Genomic DNA, 16,316 nt, shown 5'->3' with positions numbered 1-16,316 from the left:
TTTAGCTTTCAAAGTTAATTAATAACTTAATTTTTGTCTTTATTCAAAAGAAAAAAAAACGCATTTGTTAGTTTTGCGTCAAGACGAATCAATAAGTCACAAAAATTACTTAATTTTTCAATCCAAACCCATCTTAAATAAGGAATCAGGCTTAATTTAGTAATTAAATACTCATAACTATGCAGCCAAATAAGATTACTTTGTATTAAATAAACAAAGGAAAAGGCAAAAATAAAAAACATATAAGAGAAAAAAGGTCAGGTGTTTTTTTGATAATTTGAAAAGATCAGGTGCCTATATGTGATTTGTGCAAAAGGTCAGGTGCTATTTTGAAATTTTCCCTTTTTATTTTTAACAATTGTTCATTTTGTTCAGCTCAATGAGTTTATATAGTCTATAAGAGAAAAAAATAAGATTGGTCGGACTACACCCTTGCGGGAAAAAACACAATTTTCTATAAATTAAATGACCTATAATCGCAACCATTAGTTTTTTGTCTAAGAAAATGTGTTCATTCATGTGGATGTCGAGGTCCAATCAATCTCGCTTTTGCGTTGACCAAAAATTCAACAGACTAAATAAAATTGTCAATTTGAACCCTATTTGTAGGCCCAAACAGAAGAGCATAGCACCATGTTGTGGTCTCAACTCACAGCACGGCACAAAATCCTTTACAAACATTCAAGTATGCAAACTCTAACTCACACAATGGACGTGCGGGAGCACGAGCGAAAATGGAAGCGAGAGCGTAAGAGCACATTTTTAAAATGGGGTGGTTTTGAACCATTGAATATAACTCCTTATATGCATGTAGGAGACAGATGTCAAGCTCCCCTTAACATTTTATTCTTCTCACTCCTTCAAAACTCTTTTCTATGAATTCAAAAACTGATTCGCATTGATAATTCAAACCGCTAAACAATCAATTTGATCGTACATCAATTGTTACGTGAACGACACGTATTTTTAGGTACGGTAATTATATTTTAATCTCAAACCATCCATCAATAGAAAAAAACATCGACACTTTTTTATGTATGTCCGATTAAGCAAATTTTGGAAGAGATGTGTTTTTTATAAATAAATAAAAAAACGTACAAAATCAACGGTTGGAGTCTTTTATGTTACCCCGACTCACAAAAAGAAATTTTCAAATATGAAGATGATAGAGAGATGAAAAAGGAGCATGAACCAGGAGCAAGCCAAGGATAAATTACTCTGTTACCACTGGATACCATAGCAAATATCATTGTCTATCTTTATTGTCCTACCCTTTTTTTGGTCATTTATTGTCCCAAGATGTTGCCCTATGGATACATTAACTATCTCTTTGTCTATCTTTATTGTCCTACCCTTTTTTTGATCATTTATTGTCCCAAGATGTTGCCCTATGGATACATTAACTATCTCTTCATTTTGACTTACATCAAACAAGGACGTGGATACGCACGCCTCTGTGATGGGAGGGGATATTTCATGTAACGGATATATCCCTTCTTCTCACAATGCAGTGGGGATCACTGTCTTGTGAGAGGAAAGAATGTACACCCGTTACATGAAAATACTTTCACTTGTGATGGAACATGGCCTGAATTACACGGGCCAAGAACCAATGAAAGCGAGCCTGACAAGAATACTTAAGCCAACGATGAGTATAAAATTTTACAATCCCCTTCTATCATGGAACTAGGCCGTACTGTGCAGGTCAAGAACAAAGAAAAACGATCCTGGAAGGGTTATGCAAGCCTATGATACAAGAAAACAATCCCAACCAGACCACACAAGCCATGCGTGAACACAGAAATCCAGTTCAAACAATGCAGGTTCTTGTATAAATAAAGCTCAATGCTTGCCTCTGACTGGAAATCATTCTAAGAGGAACAAGTTTACACTGTCAGCAACTTTAAAACAAAAATAAAAATAAAAATACAGAGGTCAAATTAATTAAGTGACATCTAAGTTAAATTTCAATACAGTAGTTAAAATGTCAGAAACACTTGTTCTACTTGTTCTGAGTCGTGAGAAAGGGACTGGCTCTCATCGCGTAATGGTAATCTAGCCAGATTTGCATAGCCATCTCAGATATTGTTTCCCTGTATCAATGTTGCCATTCCACATATCTGCAACTCAAGAATCTTTAGTAACTTCAAAGTGACGGGTTTTCCTTTCAAACAGAACGGCAGTTGTTTTCACTTTCTCAATTTTCCAGCACCAGCTGAATTTCATGTGATACTAGAATTCACTAGTCGATCTTCTTGTCACTTGAAGGCACCCAATTGGCCCTCCAAATGATTGAGGGTGACAAAAGGCGTTCTGTTTTCCACCCTGATGACTGCAGCTGCAAAACGAATCGTTTATAGGTATATATTAGGTATTGCAAAGATGCAGGATTTGAGCCACAAAATGTAAGATGGCCCCCTCTTTGTTTCTATTCTGGATTCCAATTTAGTTAAGATAAGGCTTACAAAACTAAAATTAAGCTAAATAAAGTTACCTCCTCAAAGCTATATTTTAACACCTTTTACAGTTATACTCCAAAGAACAACAATCCTACATCTGACTTTCAGTTGAATAACTGTTGCTTTGCTTTCCTATTCTCATTTTCTGAAAAACACAGGCACCTGTTTAGCGAAAAAATTTGAAACTTGTATTTGTATTCTCAGAAAGTAAATCCGCAAAAGAACACAATAGTAAAACAATGGATGTTTTTGCCTTCAAGTACAGTTACTGAGCAGTGTTTTTTTTGCTAAGCAAGTTACTGAACAGTGTTACGCAAAACAATTTTCGAAAATGGCACCAAACATGCTATATTTTGTTGACATTATCCCCTTAGTCACATGGTTGCCAGCAGAGCTTATTCCATATTCACTTGTCCGTTAGCGAGTCACGTATATGAAGTTAAACGGCCACCTAGATAATACCTTCACAACAAGGTTTTGATAGTGTTCGTCCATCCATGAATGGCTCTCCGAATGCGCAGACTTGTGTTCGTCAAAAAGATTTGCGATGACAAGAGCATGCAAGAATGCCTGCAAGACATCTGTAGCTATCGAATCCTTATGCATAACAATACTGACTGTTCCCTTTTGCTCAAGCAGCAAATACTTTGCTATAAGGACAAAAATGAACAACTAAAGTCAGCCAAGAAATTGGGTATTCCTGAATAGAGAAGTATCAAATATATCTCAACCTTTCTTGTAATGAGATCCAGAAGATTCCATGAGTCTCACCCTGTTTGCCAGAATAGAAATGTCACTTCAATATTTTGTCTTTATGCAACTTGACATGCAAATATGCACGCAATGGGTGCAGTGATAGTCAAAAGGACTTTAAATTGAAGATGCATTGTTATATGCCAAAATAATTAAAACAGCACAATTAGTCACAGAAGTGCAAGCATAGGATCATAGTAGCAAAAGACAGACTTCAAACTGGACGAAGCTATTTGCACAAAAAAAGCGCCCTAAGTTTGATTTTGTCAAGAAAATTAAATAAACTCGAGAACTCACATTTCCTGGTGGTTAAGTGAGGAAACCCTCACACCTAAGCGTACCCGTGTATGCAAAAATTTCGTATTCTTTGAGCTCCATGAAGTGATCCACAATGGTAACACATGCTCCATGACAGAGACTTGCTCTGGAGAGAGAACTGGCAGCCAAGAAATGCAGATACTTTCAGTATCATTATCATATAGCATAGTGTATGCAAAAACATATTTTGCATAATGATTAATGTTGATTAGTCAAACCCAGTCTATATACCTCTAAAACCAACGTGCTTCATAACTAGACCAGTTTCTGTTTATACAATTGGAGTTAATCTTTGCACAAAAGAAAGCAGAGAATTTGTTCTATTAAGTTTTGTATCGCCAAAAGTTGAATATTGCAGGGCCTGCGTAAGGCCCATTGCGTGCTCTTCCCGGAAGTGTTATCAAGTATCAATAACCTTCACTACACATGGTAGTGGGTGAGATAATTAAAAACAAGAGGTAACAGAAGTAGTTTAGAAAATACACATGACCAGAAGGAATGAAGACAACAGCCAAGTGTCATATTTGTGTCAAAAAAAGAAGGGGAAAACAAGTAAAAGGAAAAATCACATGCCATACCTTGGCCAGTCTTCAGAAAATGCAGCAGAAGAATTGAGCTTCTTTCACAATTCAATGTAGTTAATGAGAGACACCGAACAGCCTTGTAGTTCGCTGGAAAAAGCCAAAACAGCCAAATCTATTAAGACACACATGATATTTCGGGCACCCGGCTCCCAAGAATGTGGAAAATGTACATTTGGATATACTCAGAAGCGGAACTAACCATACATATGGAACATGGTCAGAGACAAAAAAGAAAGCCATATGGCTAGAGGGTATCCCATAGTAACATGTGCAAGCAGCATTCCGAAGGCCATCCCAATCATTGTGGCCACTGTCTCTTGGCTTCCTTCCTGTCAAAATATAGGTATAAGATCACGCCAATACGAGCTATGTTTATCATATGCCAGATTGCCAGTGGTGAAAACTGTAGCCTTTGCCAAATTCTTCAGTACCTTGGCAGATATATCTGCTGCATTATTCTGAAGGGCAAAATGCTGTGTCAGAGCAGCTCTAGTTGCTCCACTAGCAACACCAGCTGCAAGGAAGCATAATAAAGAGTGACAACAATAGAGCAGCATTACCAACGTAGTTGTAATATGTGATCCAGTCGGTCATTACTAACTGTGCACGCTTAAGCATGTGTGGGTTAACCAAGCAACTTAATTCAAAAACTGTTTTGGGTATTTAATGTATTTTGCATGGAATAAAAGTGAAGCAAGATGGGGAGAGAGGTCGCAGTTGATCCTCCATCTTTAACAGTGAAAAAAATGGATCCAATATGAACTAGTAAACCTACACTGGTAGCGTCAACAAAATTCAGTTAGAGGTTTCAGCTAGTCAGCTGATTTTGCAAATTGGATGTAAGCAATGGGAAAAATAACTTACTGAATGATCTTGACAAGCTCCCCAAACAAACTATGAACACAAATGCTGAAGGAAATAAAGGAGAAACAAGGTCCATCAACATCCCTGCAACCAAAAATGATACGCTGTCATATCATCCCGGGGCATTGGATAATTGGACGTCTATCAAGATTTTAAACAGTAGAGCAGGACATTGGGAACGACATAAAGATGAAACTAGTGTTCTAGTCAAGAGAACATATCACCAATGCTTGATAAATAGCCTCTCATAAGTGTAGCGTTATGAGTTCAGTCATTAAGACATACATGACCCATTTAGTTTCTTCGAAAAAGTGAGCCCCACTACAGTAGTTAGGAGCTGCAGTACTCCAAATTAATCACTGTTACAAAGTAAAAATCTGAATTCAATTTTAACCAAAGTAAATAATAGAGGTCTTTCCACATAACAGGAATTTTGATATGAAAGTTGGCATCACTAGACCTAGTTAATAAGAAAATCAGAGGAAAGTTGAACTCTGCCAATTTGCTGAGTGAGATTTCAAGCAGAGGTTGCTATCTACAATTTATATAATAAAGCACCTAGGTGATTTCTTTCTTCCCCCAACTAAACCTTGACTTACCCAGCCACAAAGAGAGGTGCACTGGCGAAAAGGAGAAGAAGGGGAAGGGGTGTTCTCAAACAACTGTCTTGAAGAATTAACTAACGGAAAATGAGTTGAGTAGTACCAAGATCATTCATGAAATCTGCAATTAAACGCCACATTTTGGCATTGCTATCCAGGTTTGAACCCTGAAAGAGAAACAATCAAAGGGTTATTGTGTTGGCACTTGACAATATGAAAAGTGAAAACAATAAGCCAACTCTTTAGATAAAAAATTAAGTTGCTCAAAACACGCTATGTACAAAAAAAAGCCCAAGAAGATTTGCTGCTACAAACCCCATAGTTCATCGCAAATCAGGGTTCATTCCCTTCTAGAGGTAGACCACATTTTGCAATTACCCTAACAAACAGACCTGCAGTTTCACACCTTTGTTGGTTTGACAAAATATAATGCAGTTTTGGGACTTTTATCTCAACACATTTATTATCCTTTATGGATATCTTCCCACAGGCCAAAAAGAATGTGAAAAGCTAATGGCTTAAGGAGGAGAGACAGGACAGGATCAATCCCGCCACACAATCTCGCTCTGGAGATGAAAAAAACATGGAGGGGCAAGGCACACATGCATTTTGTGTGGTTGCCCCTTGTTAATTCAGGACAATTATTACTTTTATTTTGGTGAACAATCAGAACAACATACTTGGTAGAACGTGAACAAGATCCCTCCGAGCATGCCAGTAAAATCCCTCAAAAACCACTGCGGCAGCAACATGCAGAAACAGTTGTCAATATGAACATATCAAACAACATTGACATAGAAGATAATGCATAAAAGTTGTTGACAGTATTAGGTGTTACCTGAAATGTGGCCCCAATGACCGTAGCTGATTTTTCACCGACTCCAATGGCACTCAAGAGAGCCTAAAAATGATTAAATTCTGAGCAGTCAAACTAGTGTCTGTAAGGCATTTTAAAAACACCGTTAGAAGACAAATACTTTACCTGGGTAGAAAGCATGGTCCGAATGTAAGTGGAAAGGCCCTGCCACAAGTTGCAAACAGAAACCATTGTTTGAGAGTTAAGTTTTCAGTCCTTGTGTAGATAAATAAAGACATGGTGTGTTGGCTCTTAACCTGCATTAAGTCCCACATTTGAAAAGGAGCATAATCTGGAGTCACACTGCTTGGATAACCCTGAATTTACACAAGTATGGAATCAAACGTGTCATACACAACAGCATGACAAAAAATTTGAAACGGAAAACTAGAGGTCTGTCTTGCTGTATTCCACTTCCTTATTTCAAGTTCTATTCCTTTTTCAAGTACATTTTATTCTCTTTGTTCTTGCCTTTGCAAAGTTGTCTTGTACCAGTTCCTGTCACCAATTGATTCTGAATTCACATCATCTCCTTTGGTTAATCCTGACTCCACATCTCATCTTCAATTTAATATGGGGTCCATTTGGTTGTCACGATGACATGAAATGCACAATTTTACGATTGAATCATCAATAAATAGAATAGCTGGAAGTGCTTTACAGCAACGTAGTGTGGCAGATTTCACATTACCTTATTTCCTGAATTTTAATGGAAATTCAAATGAATTATTTGGGAGCAAAGTCTTTTTATTTCCTCCCTGCAGTTGTGTCCTGTGCTATGTAATGTTGAATTCAATCAAAACGGCTGAATTTACAACAAATTTAATTTTTATAACTCAGGTGTCCGGGCTGCTTAAGCGCACCTCGACTAAATCCCACTGCCCACCCTAGCCTAGATTCCTGAGTAATAAAAAAATGTTGCAAATTAAGCCGTTTTGATTGATTCCAATCTCTGAACCAGCTACTGACAGCTTCGATCTTCAATAATCAAGTTAAGGAAATGAAGGCGCACAAAAGAATATAAATTTTACTAGTAACCGCGTTTGTCGATGTCTTATCGAGATATACATACGACAAGACATCTGTATATAGAGAATAGAGAGGAGAGAGATTGCCTCGGGCACGAATGCTTGAAGAAACCGTCTCGAGATTTGGTTGAATCGGCTTCCGGAGCGTCGAATGGCGATCGAAGAAGGAGAAGCGGTGATGATGGCGGTTCTAGTGAGCTTCGTTGACGAAGACCCACTCCACTCTTCCACTAGCAACTCCATGGGCTCCTCCTCCTCCTCTGCTGTTGTTTCAAATTTTTCCAAGTTGAATCCTCTGACTATACTGCGCTGAACGATAGCCAAACCCGAGGTCAAACTCGCGTTTCCAGGCGCGAGCTTGAGAAACTGCGTGTTTGGTTCACTAGTCCTTGTTCGGTTGTTCCACTAACCCAATTCGGAAAAATAAGTATTTTATTTTTTGAATTAAATTAAAAGTGATGTATTGCGAAGAGTGATCTGTCTTGTAAAATAAAAAATATGAACCTTAGTGGAAATGGGTTTTTCCATTGTTTTGTCTTTATTCAAATTTTTTTCGCGTTTGTTGGTTTTAAGCCTAATTTTTGTGAATACTTTTTTTATAACTTTTACTTTTCAGAAATATCCAAGATATATCTTCAAAAGTAAATTTTTGCTTTTTTTAATTTCTCTTTCTAAAGAGGAATTAATAATTCGCAAAATTAGACGAAAAATTAACGAAGACGAAAAAAATTTAAATAAAGACAAAATGAGGGGGAAAAGGAAAAGGAAAGGAAACGAAATTGACTTCTACTCTACACTCTATTTTTTATCACATATACTCATTTTTTTGTCTTTATTTGGTATGAATTTATTCTATTGTCCCTTAATGTGTAAAAAAAATGAACTTATGAAAAAGTCAAAAGGTAAATTCATATGAATAAGGATAAAAAAATAAAGTGTTCGTAATATAAAAGGGAGTGTAAAAGTCAATTTCCGAAGAAAAATAACTTATTGAAACAAGGCCTTAATTTGATTGGGTAGTAACTTGTACGGAGAGATACAAATCAAAAATAAAAGTCGCTAGAAGGAGGGCTCGAACCTCCGACCTTGTGGTTAACAGCCACACGCTCTAACCAACTGAGCTACTCCAGCTTCTTGATATTGAGGAATTCACAATAATATAATTAATCAAAATAAACATGCTTCTTCTCGATTTTGTTTGACGTCTGTGATTCTGGAACATCGAAAGCTGCAAGAGGGGAGAGAGAGAGAGAGAGAGAGAGAATGTGGAGAAGAGCTCTGTATTTGCTATCACACAGGCACTTCTCCGCCGAGCCTGAAGTCCCCAGCCTCTACTCTTTCCTCCAACCATCAATCTTTGCCCTGAAGAGGGACCCGCCACTCCCCCCCAAGCCCCAACAAGACCCAACTCCACAAACCCTAACCCTAGAGCGCCAATCCACCCTAGAAGCCACCCTCCGAGAATCCCTCAACGCCAACAACACTGACGAGGCATGGAAGTCATTCAAGACCCTCACCAACTGCTCTTCATTCCCAAGTAAGCCTCTCACCAATTCCATGATCACCCACTTGTCTTCGCTCAAGGACACCCACAACCTGAAAAGGGCTTTTGCCTCTGTGGTTTTCTTGTTGGAGAAGAACCCGAGTTTGGTAGAGTATCAAACTGTCGAAACCCTTTTGAATTCTATGAAAGATGGTGGCACTGCTGCCCCTGCCTTTGCATTGGTTAAGTGCATGTTCAAGAACAGGTATTTTGTGCCTTTTGGAATCTGGGGCAGTGCTCTGGTGGAAATTTGTAGGAAAAATGGCAGCTTTGCGGCTTTTTTGCGCGTTTTTAATGAGAACTGTAGGATTGCTTTGGATGAGAAGCTGGATTTTATGAAGCCGAATTTGGTCGTGTGTAATGCGGCTTTGGAGGGTTGTTGTCGTGATCTTGAATCTATTGTTGATGCTGAGAATGTTGTGGAGACAATGTCAGTGTTGGGGGTTAGGCCGGATGAATTGAGTTTTGGGTTTCTTGCTTATTTGTATGCATTGAAGGGGCTTGAAGAAAAGATAGTTGAGTTAGAAAGTTTGATGAGTGGGTTTGGTTTTGCTAATAAGAGGACATTTCTTGGTAACGTGATTAGTGGCTATGTGAAATCTGGTAGCTTAGAATCTGTTTCAGTTAATATTTTACGTAATTTAAGAGCTAATGGAGAGGACTCAAATTTTACTGAAGAAACTTTTTGTCAAGTAGTAAGAGGATTTCTTCAGCATGGAAGTTTCAAGGATTTAGCGAATTTAATAATTGAAGCTCAAAAGTTGGAAACACAATCAATCACAATCGAGAAATCCATTGGTTATGGCATTATCAGTGCTTGTGTTAATCTTGGCTTTTTGGATAAGGCACATAGCATTCTCGATGAAATGAATGCTCGGGGATGTAGTGTTGGGCTTGGGGTTTATGTGCCAATCTTGAATGCTTATTGCCAAGAGAAAAGAACAGCTGAAGCGACTGAATTGGTTACGGAGATAAGTAATTCAGGACTTCAGTTGGATGCTACTACATATGATGCTCTAATAGACGCATCAATGTCAAGCCAAGATTTTCAGTCGGCATTCTCTCTGTTTAGGGACATGAGGGAAGCAAGAATACCTGATCTGAATGGAAGTTACTTGACGATAATGACAGGTTTAACTGAGAATCACCGGCCTGAGCTAATGGCAGCCTTTTTAGATGAGGTTGTTGAGGATCCTCGAATTGTAGTGGGTACCCACGACTGGAATTCAATTCTTCATGCCTTTTGTAAGGCTGGGCGGTTAGAAGATGCAAGGAGAACTTTCAGAAGGATGGTATTCCTGCAGTTTGAGCCAAATGAGCAGACATATCTGTCCCTCATTAATGGTTATGCAAATGCAGAGAAACACTTTAATGTTATGATGTTGTGGAACGAGGTTAAGAGAAGGCTATCTATTGATGGAGACAAGAGGTTCAAATTAGACCACAATTTGGTCGATGCGTTCCTTTATGCTCTGGTTAAGGGAGGATTCTTTGATGCCGTGATGCAAGTTGTGGAGAAATCTCAGGAGATGAAAATTTTCGTTGATAAGTGGAGGTACAAACAAGCTTTTATGGAGAACCATAAGAAACTCAAAGTGGCAAAGTTAAGAAAGAGAAACTTAAGGAAAATGGAATCACTTGTTGCCTTCAAGAATTGGGCCGGTCTGAGTGCAGAGTGAACCTCACCTCTGTCTGTTGCTTATTTTGTTCACACAATGCCCTCTTGAGATATTATTGGTATCTGAGTGACAGCTCCTAATTGAAGGTGAGAAACAGGGATTCAGTTGGCATGTTGTTTCTAGATACTTGAGCCGATTGTGCAGTAATTTTGACACTCAAAGAGTATATTAGACATGAATTTCTCTTCGCGTAAACACTAGGCTTGGTGCTTGGTCCAATTTCATACTTCATTGCAACTACTCTGTAAATTTTAGGGATCAATAAAGCTAGAGGTTTGTCAGCCATTATGAGATCATTGTTTCAACACTTAGTTGTTGGAAGTTGTTTGATCTGTTAGAGCTACAAACAGGCGACACGCTTGATGGTTTCTCTGAGATTACTCTGTGCAGTTGCTGAATTAAATGATTGTTCTGGACAACAAATGTACTAATGGCTCTGTGTGCCTTACACATCAAATGTAGAGAATGACAGGCACTGTATTTTCTGCCATCCCCTTTTAACAAATTTAGGCTTGACTTCATGTAGATTAGCTATTTCTTACCCGGCTTGTCTTCTTTACCATATAGTTTGATACTCGTCTTGTATTCTCTGTTTCTTGTTCTGTGGTCGCTATAATTTTGCCTTGCATGATAGTGTGCGAAGAGAAATTAATGTTACGCATGATAGCTGCCAAGTGCCAACTGCTATAGAAATCTTAAATCGCTTGACTCATTATGATTTTGGTGATTGTATCTAGTTTGTGAGCGATAAATTTCCAATTCGGATGTTTCTGATTTATAATTTGGGTAAAAAAACGTCTCAAATTTAATAAAACTTGCATGAAAGTGATCATTAACGCATTGCTTCTTGTGTCTCATGGGATTAGTTTTTGAGTTGTATCTTCACTTCATGTTTGAATAACTACTTCATTTCTTCATGCTTGAGAACTGCCAAGCTCATTGCACTCTGCATCTTTCACAAAGAGAACAGAACACTGCTCCAGATGACCAAATTATATCTGCAAAATACTATAAATCTTTCATCTAAACAAGCTCCATTTAGTTTCTTGACAGTTTCAGTAGAGAATGTTAGATATACTAATTACTTCCTCTTGGGTATATAGAGACATGGCAGGTCCACTTTATTTAAGAAATTAATGGTATGTCACCATTTCCTCTTTTTATTATTTTTATTTTTGCTGTATTTTTATTGCTAACAAATTGTTACTGTATTAGTTGCTCAACATATGAGACTTCATCTGCAGCAGTGGGGGCGAGTTTTACTATCCCCAAAAATGACTATCTTTTTTTATAACCAGGGTCCGGGCCAGGTTATGCGCAGCTCAATTAGTCCTTTGGGACATAAATCCACCGTCCACTAGCAGGCCCCCTAAAAATGACTTGAAAGAGCAGCACATTGGCAGTGTAACTTTAGTGTGACAAAGTCGACCTTTACTTGTGCAGTTGCAGAAAATGAGGACAACTTTTTGGAATTTTTATTTGACTAGTGCACTATAACCATATTGACCCCTATAACTGGTAATTTGCTTGCTTTTCCCCTTGTCCTTAAATATCCATAGTGCCTGTTAGCTAGAACCCATGATATGCATTGGCTCTACTTTTTAGGAATGTTGAAAAAAATCACCTCCACCGAAAAGAACACTCTCCCTCCTCCTTATCAAGTAGGAGTATCAGTTTATATAAAATACTGAACTCTTGTATTAATTTGCTCCATTTTGTCTAAAAACTCCATCAATGTCCTTTTCTACAGACTCATGGCTGCTAACCCACATTCTGCTCTTTCTTCCCCTATTTCACCCCGTCTTTGCTGCTACTCATACCACCCCAAAGAATGCAACGTGTCACAGCACTTGTGGCACGCTCCCTGTGAAATTCCCCTTCGGTACAGGGTTCGGATGCGGGCACGCTGATTTTGCCAGATACGTAAGGTGCAGCTCAGGGACACTCCAGTTCTCCACCGGGACCGGCGTTTACACTATCTCCTCAATCGACTACCCGAGCAACACGTTAATCTTAACGGACCCCTTGATGTCAAACTGTTCTTCGATGCAGAATTCCGGGAGCTTTAGCTTGGATAGCTCCAGCCCATTCAGCTTAGTGGCGGGAGATACCTTTGTTTTGCTAGGTTGCTCCACCACCTCTCCTGTGTTCGACCAAAACGAAGAGTTATGCAACACTGGTTCGGGTTTACACATATGCAGAGGGATGTATTCTTGTAAAGGAGTCGCTGGAATTGGGTTGACACCAAATGCGCCGATTTCTACTTGCTGTGTTTATGATCCGCAGATTGTGCTTGGGTCGGGTTTTATGTTGGATCTTCCAAAACTCCAGTGCTCATCTTATACTGCAATTTACGGGTACGGTGGCGATGAAGGCGACCCGATGAAGTGGCAGTTCGGGATCTCTTTGCAATACAATGACTCGTATTACACTGAAGCATGCAGGAATTGCGAAGACAGTGGGGGGTTGTGTGGTTTTGCCGGGTTGTGTGGTTTTGCCGGGTTGAATGAGTCGTTCGCCTGTATTTGTCGAAATGGGGTGAACACCTCCAACAATTGCTTTGGCCGCGGTTAGTTTTTTAGACAATTTCTTTCTTTTTTTTCTTCACGTCTTGAATTATTTTGGTTGCTTTATGTTTTTTTTTTTTGTTGATTTGTGTGTCTGAATTTTTGTTTTGTTATGATTAGGATATGCTTGGAGCGGGACCTCTAGACCCAAAATTCCAATCAAGATGGGTGTTGGAGGTACATAAAAGGCATCCTTTTGTCATTCTTTACTTTGTGCTACTTGCCTTTCAAAAGGTCTTTTTAGCTGGAGATTTCCTGTAGTGGGTGTCATGCTTTCCACTGCTTTTTACTACTTTTTGTCAATGTTTGGTGGTGTGTTTTCTCACTTAAAATTTTCAAATGAAAGCTCGATGACAAATGAGTGAAGTTAAAGTTTGAAGAATGATAAACTAAGTGCCAAGGGTTCTTCCGGTTGGTTGGTAGGTTTGCTCACCACACAATTAATCAGGATTCGATTCTTTGAGTCAGACCGCAAGAAAGAAATTTCTTGTAAATCCCCAAATCCCGGCGTGGATGGCCTGTCTTTGACCGGACCGGAGAGGGGATTAGTCGAGAGGTGCGTGTAAGCTAACCCGGACACCCTGACCGCCAAACCAAAAGAAAAAGAGTTCGAAGAATCTGTTTTGGAATGGATAACAATGTGGTAACAAAATCCTTGCTGCTAGGTTTCTCAGAGAAAAGGTTAAGGGTAAAATGCGTATTACCTCCATGTGATTAGGCTTTTGGCGTCTCACCTCTCTGACTTTTAAAAATGGCCAACTCGGCACCTTATGACACTTTAGTCAAAAACACAAGGTGCCAAGCTGGTGAAGTGCCATAGCCTAAACCACAGGGAGTTTAATCTAGGTTTTGTATTGTGTTGCAATTATGACAAGAACTATTGGGTATTTCTCCATACAATAACCGAAATTATGTCTAAAGGAGTTGATTAATCGTAACTTGAGAACCTTGGTAACAAAAGTTTAATCTAGGTGTTGTATTGTGTTCCTTCCATTTTATGAACTATGTTACCCGACATAGGTACCGGTATGGCGATATTAGGTGCGGGTAAGTGTCTACGCGTCGAAGTCATCTAATTGTTTTTTTTTCTAATTATTCTTTCTTTTATTCTCTGGGAAAATTGGTGTTTACAAGGTGACATAGAGCTGCCCTTTGCACGTAGTATGGGGTTTTACTGGTGCCTATGTGGTAAAAAGAGATTTCCAGAACACAACGTTGGATGAATTTAGACGCGTGTTCCCTTATCCTTACGAGAGCATCGAGTGTCTGTCACAGCGACACGAGTACTTGAAACATTTAGGATGTTCTTTACGATATGCATTGCTGTTTCAGGACAACGTTAAGAAGGATTCAAATCTGCCATGAAAACGACAGTAACTGTGTTCTTTTACGGATTCTTTATAGGTTTTTTGGTCTCGTTGATCACGCTATTCATCTGAGGCAGAAAATGATGCTCCAGGAGTTGCAGGAAAGCTTGTTACGCGTATACTTGGCGAAAGTATAGTTTGTTGCTCATGTTTATTGAATGAATTTCTAGTTGTTGAAGAATTATCCGGTTTCGGGTATTGTAACTCTGTCACGTTTGAGACACATTATTGTATTTTTTAAGATGGTTGAAATATTTATTTTATTGAATTAGAATTATGGCCTAATTCAATCATATTCCAGTCGTAGTATCTGGCCAACAGCTTGTTTGGTTGCAAAGAAAGTGGAGGAAAAAGAAGAAAAACATGGAAACTAGTTTTGAGTTGAAATGTTTCCGCGGTTTGTACCGCCAAACCAACTGACCCGACAAACATTAAAGTGTAGTTATCAAAATATGGAGTGCATAAAGCATTTTTACTTTTGGATTTGGTCTTTAATTTATATTTTTGTTATTTAATTTCATAATTTTTAAAGAGTGTTAATGAAAGGTGGTGGCTTAAAAAGTAGGAAAGAAAGGGATTTGCGAGGATTTGATGGCCATGTTGGGTTAGTTTCTTTGAATCTGTTTGGAAATTGGGGAGAGAAGGAAAAATAATTAAGAGGGAAAAGAAACAAAAAGAAAAGAGGAAATTTTTACTCGTACTATTCTTAACCACGCTATTTTGTCATTTCCCCTTATTTTCTCTCTCAAACAAAACAAGGGAAGGGAAAGATTTGAACACACGTAAAAGTATGCAATGACAAAACTCAAATTAACACCGAAATATGATCCAGAAAGCTTCAAATTATGAGGTCCTTAACTTTGGTCTCCATTTTAAGGTTCTTATTAGAAGTGTATATATATATAGGCATGTTCAAGTCAGGACGTTTGAATTTTGTTTAGGTCTGGACTTTTACTCTCAGCCGTTGGATTGTGTTTTCAATGGTCCGGATCTACGGGTGCTGCAGATCCGGACCATTGAAAACACAATCTAATAGCTGAGATCATGATCCAAACGTTCTGACTTGAACAACTGTGTATGTGTGTGTGTATATATATATATATATATATATCCAATTTCTCTCACCTTATTAGCCTCTACCATAACTTTGAAGGAGTCAAATCACCTCTACCACCGAAGCTCTTTTATACGAACATTGATATTTATAGAACATTTTGAAAAGATAAAATGACGAAAAATAAGATTACCGACCTTCTAGACTAAAGGCAGTATCTGTTATCTCATGGGTAATGTTTGGGGCTTGAGTCTTGATCCGTTGGAAATTGCACATTCTTCCTTTCCTCAATTAGCATAAAAAAAGACATGATTTGTATTTACATGGATCCATCGAATTCAATCTTTATATTAATAAAAATAATCATATCATATACCAAATGGAACAAAATCCTATAAAGTTTTAAAAAATTGAATGAAATATAAACTTAATAACAGTAATTTCTTGTACATGTTAGTGGAATTGGCTTTGATTAGGGAGTGGGAATTGATTCTTAATAGTTCGGTGAGAGAAAATCCGAGAAGTGTAGTAAAATGTCACGAGCCTCATATTTTACAATGCTGAAGACTTGTTGGACAAGATTGCAACTGGGGCTTTGAGAAGGAAGTGGAAACTCAAAATGGCAGAGTACAATACAAAGCG

The 16,316-nt window shown here is 38.3% G+C and overlaps 3 protein-coding genes and 1 non-coding gene across 10 annotated transcripts; 2 read left to right on the top strand and 2 right to left on the bottom strand.

Moving 5' to 3' along the window:
- Nucleotides 1-1,804: 1,804 nt before the first annotated feature.
- LOC131301060 (protein root UVB sensitive 3) lies at nucleotides 1,805-7,829 on the bottom strand. Of its 3 annotated transcripts, XM_058327176.1 has the most exons (14): nucleotides 6,908-7,533; nucleotides 6,694-6,753; nucleotides 6,563-6,601; nucleotides 6,419-6,481; nucleotides 6,261-6,317; nucleotides 5,684-5,747; nucleotides 4,979-5,062; nucleotides 4,546-4,628; nucleotides 4,314-4,443; nucleotides 4,109-4,201; nucleotides 3,510-3,648; nucleotides 3,191-3,231; nucleotides 2,922-3,109; nucleotides 1,805-2,338 (listed from the first exon to the last, which is right to left on the bottom strand). In XM_058327176.1, exons 2-14 carry the CDS (start codon nucleotides 6,709-6,711, stop codon nucleotides 2,243-2,245), a joined length of 1,095 nt encoding a protein of 364 aa, XP_058183159.1. In that variant the 5' UTR covers nucleotides 6,712-6,753; nucleotides 6,908-7,533; the 3' UTR covers nucleotides 1,805-2,242. The 3 variants fall into 3 exon arrangements, with proteins under 3 accessions (XP_058183159.1, XP_058183158.1, XP_058183160.1); XM_058327175.1 differs by lacking the exons at nucleotides 6,694-6,753; nucleotides 6,908-7,533 and adding an exon at nucleotides 7,552-7,684 and having other exon boundaries at nucleotides 6,563-6,693; XM_058327177.1 differs by lacking the exons at nucleotides 1,805-2,338; nucleotides 6,908-7,533 and adding an exon at nucleotides 7,552-7,829 and having other exon boundaries at nucleotides 2,944-3,109; nucleotides 3,554-3,648.
- A 692-nt stretch (nucleotides 7,830-8,521) lies between these two features.
- Nucleotides 8,522-8,595, bottom strand: TRNAN-GUU (transfer RNA asparagine (anticodon GUU)). The gene has a single exon. It is a non-coding gene; the product is annotated as a tRNA-Asn (tRNA).
- Nucleotides 8,596-8,654: 59 nt separating this feature from the next.
- Nucleotides 8,655-12,566, top strand: LOC131301058 (pentatricopeptide repeat-containing protein At1g69290). Of its 3 annotated transcripts, none has more exons than XR_009191158.1 (2): nucleotides 8,655-10,772; nucleotides 12,437-12,566. XR_009191158.1 is itself a non-coding variant. In XM_058327171.1 (1 exon), exon 1 carries the CDS (start codon nucleotides 8,728-8,730, stop codon nucleotides 10,684-10,686), a length of 1,959 nt encoding a protein of 652 aa, XP_058183154.1. In that variant the 5' UTR covers nucleotides 8,655-8,727; the 3' UTR covers nucleotides 10,687-11,176. The 3 variants fall into 3 exon arrangements, 1 of the variants encoding a protein (XP_058183154.1); XR_009191159.1 differs by lacking the exon at nucleotides 12,437-12,566 and adding an exon at nucleotides 11,985-12,003; XM_058327171.1 differs by lacking the exon at nucleotides 12,437-12,566 and having other exon boundaries at nucleotides 8,655-11,176.
- LOC131301059 (uncharacterized) lies at nucleotides 12,233-14,913 on the top strand. 3 transcript variants are annotated; one of them, XM_058327173.1, is made up of 3 exons: nucleotides 12,233-13,255; nucleotides 13,374-13,430; nucleotides 14,658-14,913. In XM_058327173.1, the coding sequence occupies exons 1-3, from the start codon at nucleotides 12,421-12,423 to the stop codon at nucleotides 14,690-14,692; spliced, it is 927 nt and encodes a 308-aa protein (XP_058183156.1). In that variant the 5' UTR covers nucleotides 12,233-12,420; the 3' UTR covers nucleotides 14,693-14,913. The 3 variants fall into 3 exon arrangements, with proteins under 3 accessions (XP_058183156.1, XP_058183157.1, XP_058183155.1); XM_058327174.1 differs by having other exon boundaries at nucleotides 14,586-14,913; XM_058327172.1 differs by having other exon boundaries at nucleotides 14,388-14,913.
- Nucleotides 14,914-16,316: the final 1,403 nt, after the last annotated feature.

This window comes from Rhododendron vialii, chromosome 9a (genome assembly GCF_030253575.1).
Source record: "Rhododendron vialii isolate Sample 1 chromosome 9a, ASM3025357v1".
NCBI classification, from domain to species: domain Eukaryota; kingdom Viridiplantae; phylum Streptophyta; class Magnoliopsida; order Ericales; family Ericaceae; genus Rhododendron; species Rhododendron vialii.
This window is presented reverse-complemented; position numbering and strand designations above follow the sequence as displayed.

Excerpts from the sequence above, each read along its gene's own strand:
- LOC131301060 (XM_058327175.1), bottom strand. The coding sequence starts at position 6,628 with ATGGTTTCTGTTTGCAACTTGTGGCAGGGCCTTTCCACTTACATTCGG. Across the intron at positions 5,063-5,683 it reads AGATTTCATGAATGATCTTG|GGATGTTGATGGACCTTGTT; the intron begins GTACTACTCAAC and ends TTTTGGTTGCAG. Across the intron at positions 4,202-4,313 it reads GACCATGTTCCATATGTATG|CGAACTACAAGGCTGTTCGG; the intron begins GTTAGTTCCGCT and ends GGCTTTTTCCAG.
- LOC131301058 (XM_058327171.1), top strand. The coding sequence starts at position 8,728 with ATGTGGAGAAGAGCTCTGTATTTGCTATCACACAGGCACTTCTCCGCC.
- LOC131301059 (XM_058327172.1), top strand. The coding sequence starts at position 12,421 with ATGTCCTTTTCTACAGACTCATGGCTGCTAACCCACATTCTGCTCTTT. Across the intron at positions 13,256-13,373 it reads CAACAATTGCTTTGGCCGCG|GATATGCTTGGAGCGGGACC; the intron begins GTTAGTTTTTTA and ends TGTTATGATTAG. Across the intron at positions 13,431-14,387 it reads AATCAAGATGGGTGTTGGAG|GTGACATAGAGCTGCCCTTT; the intron begins GTACATAAAAGG and ends GGTGTTTACAAG.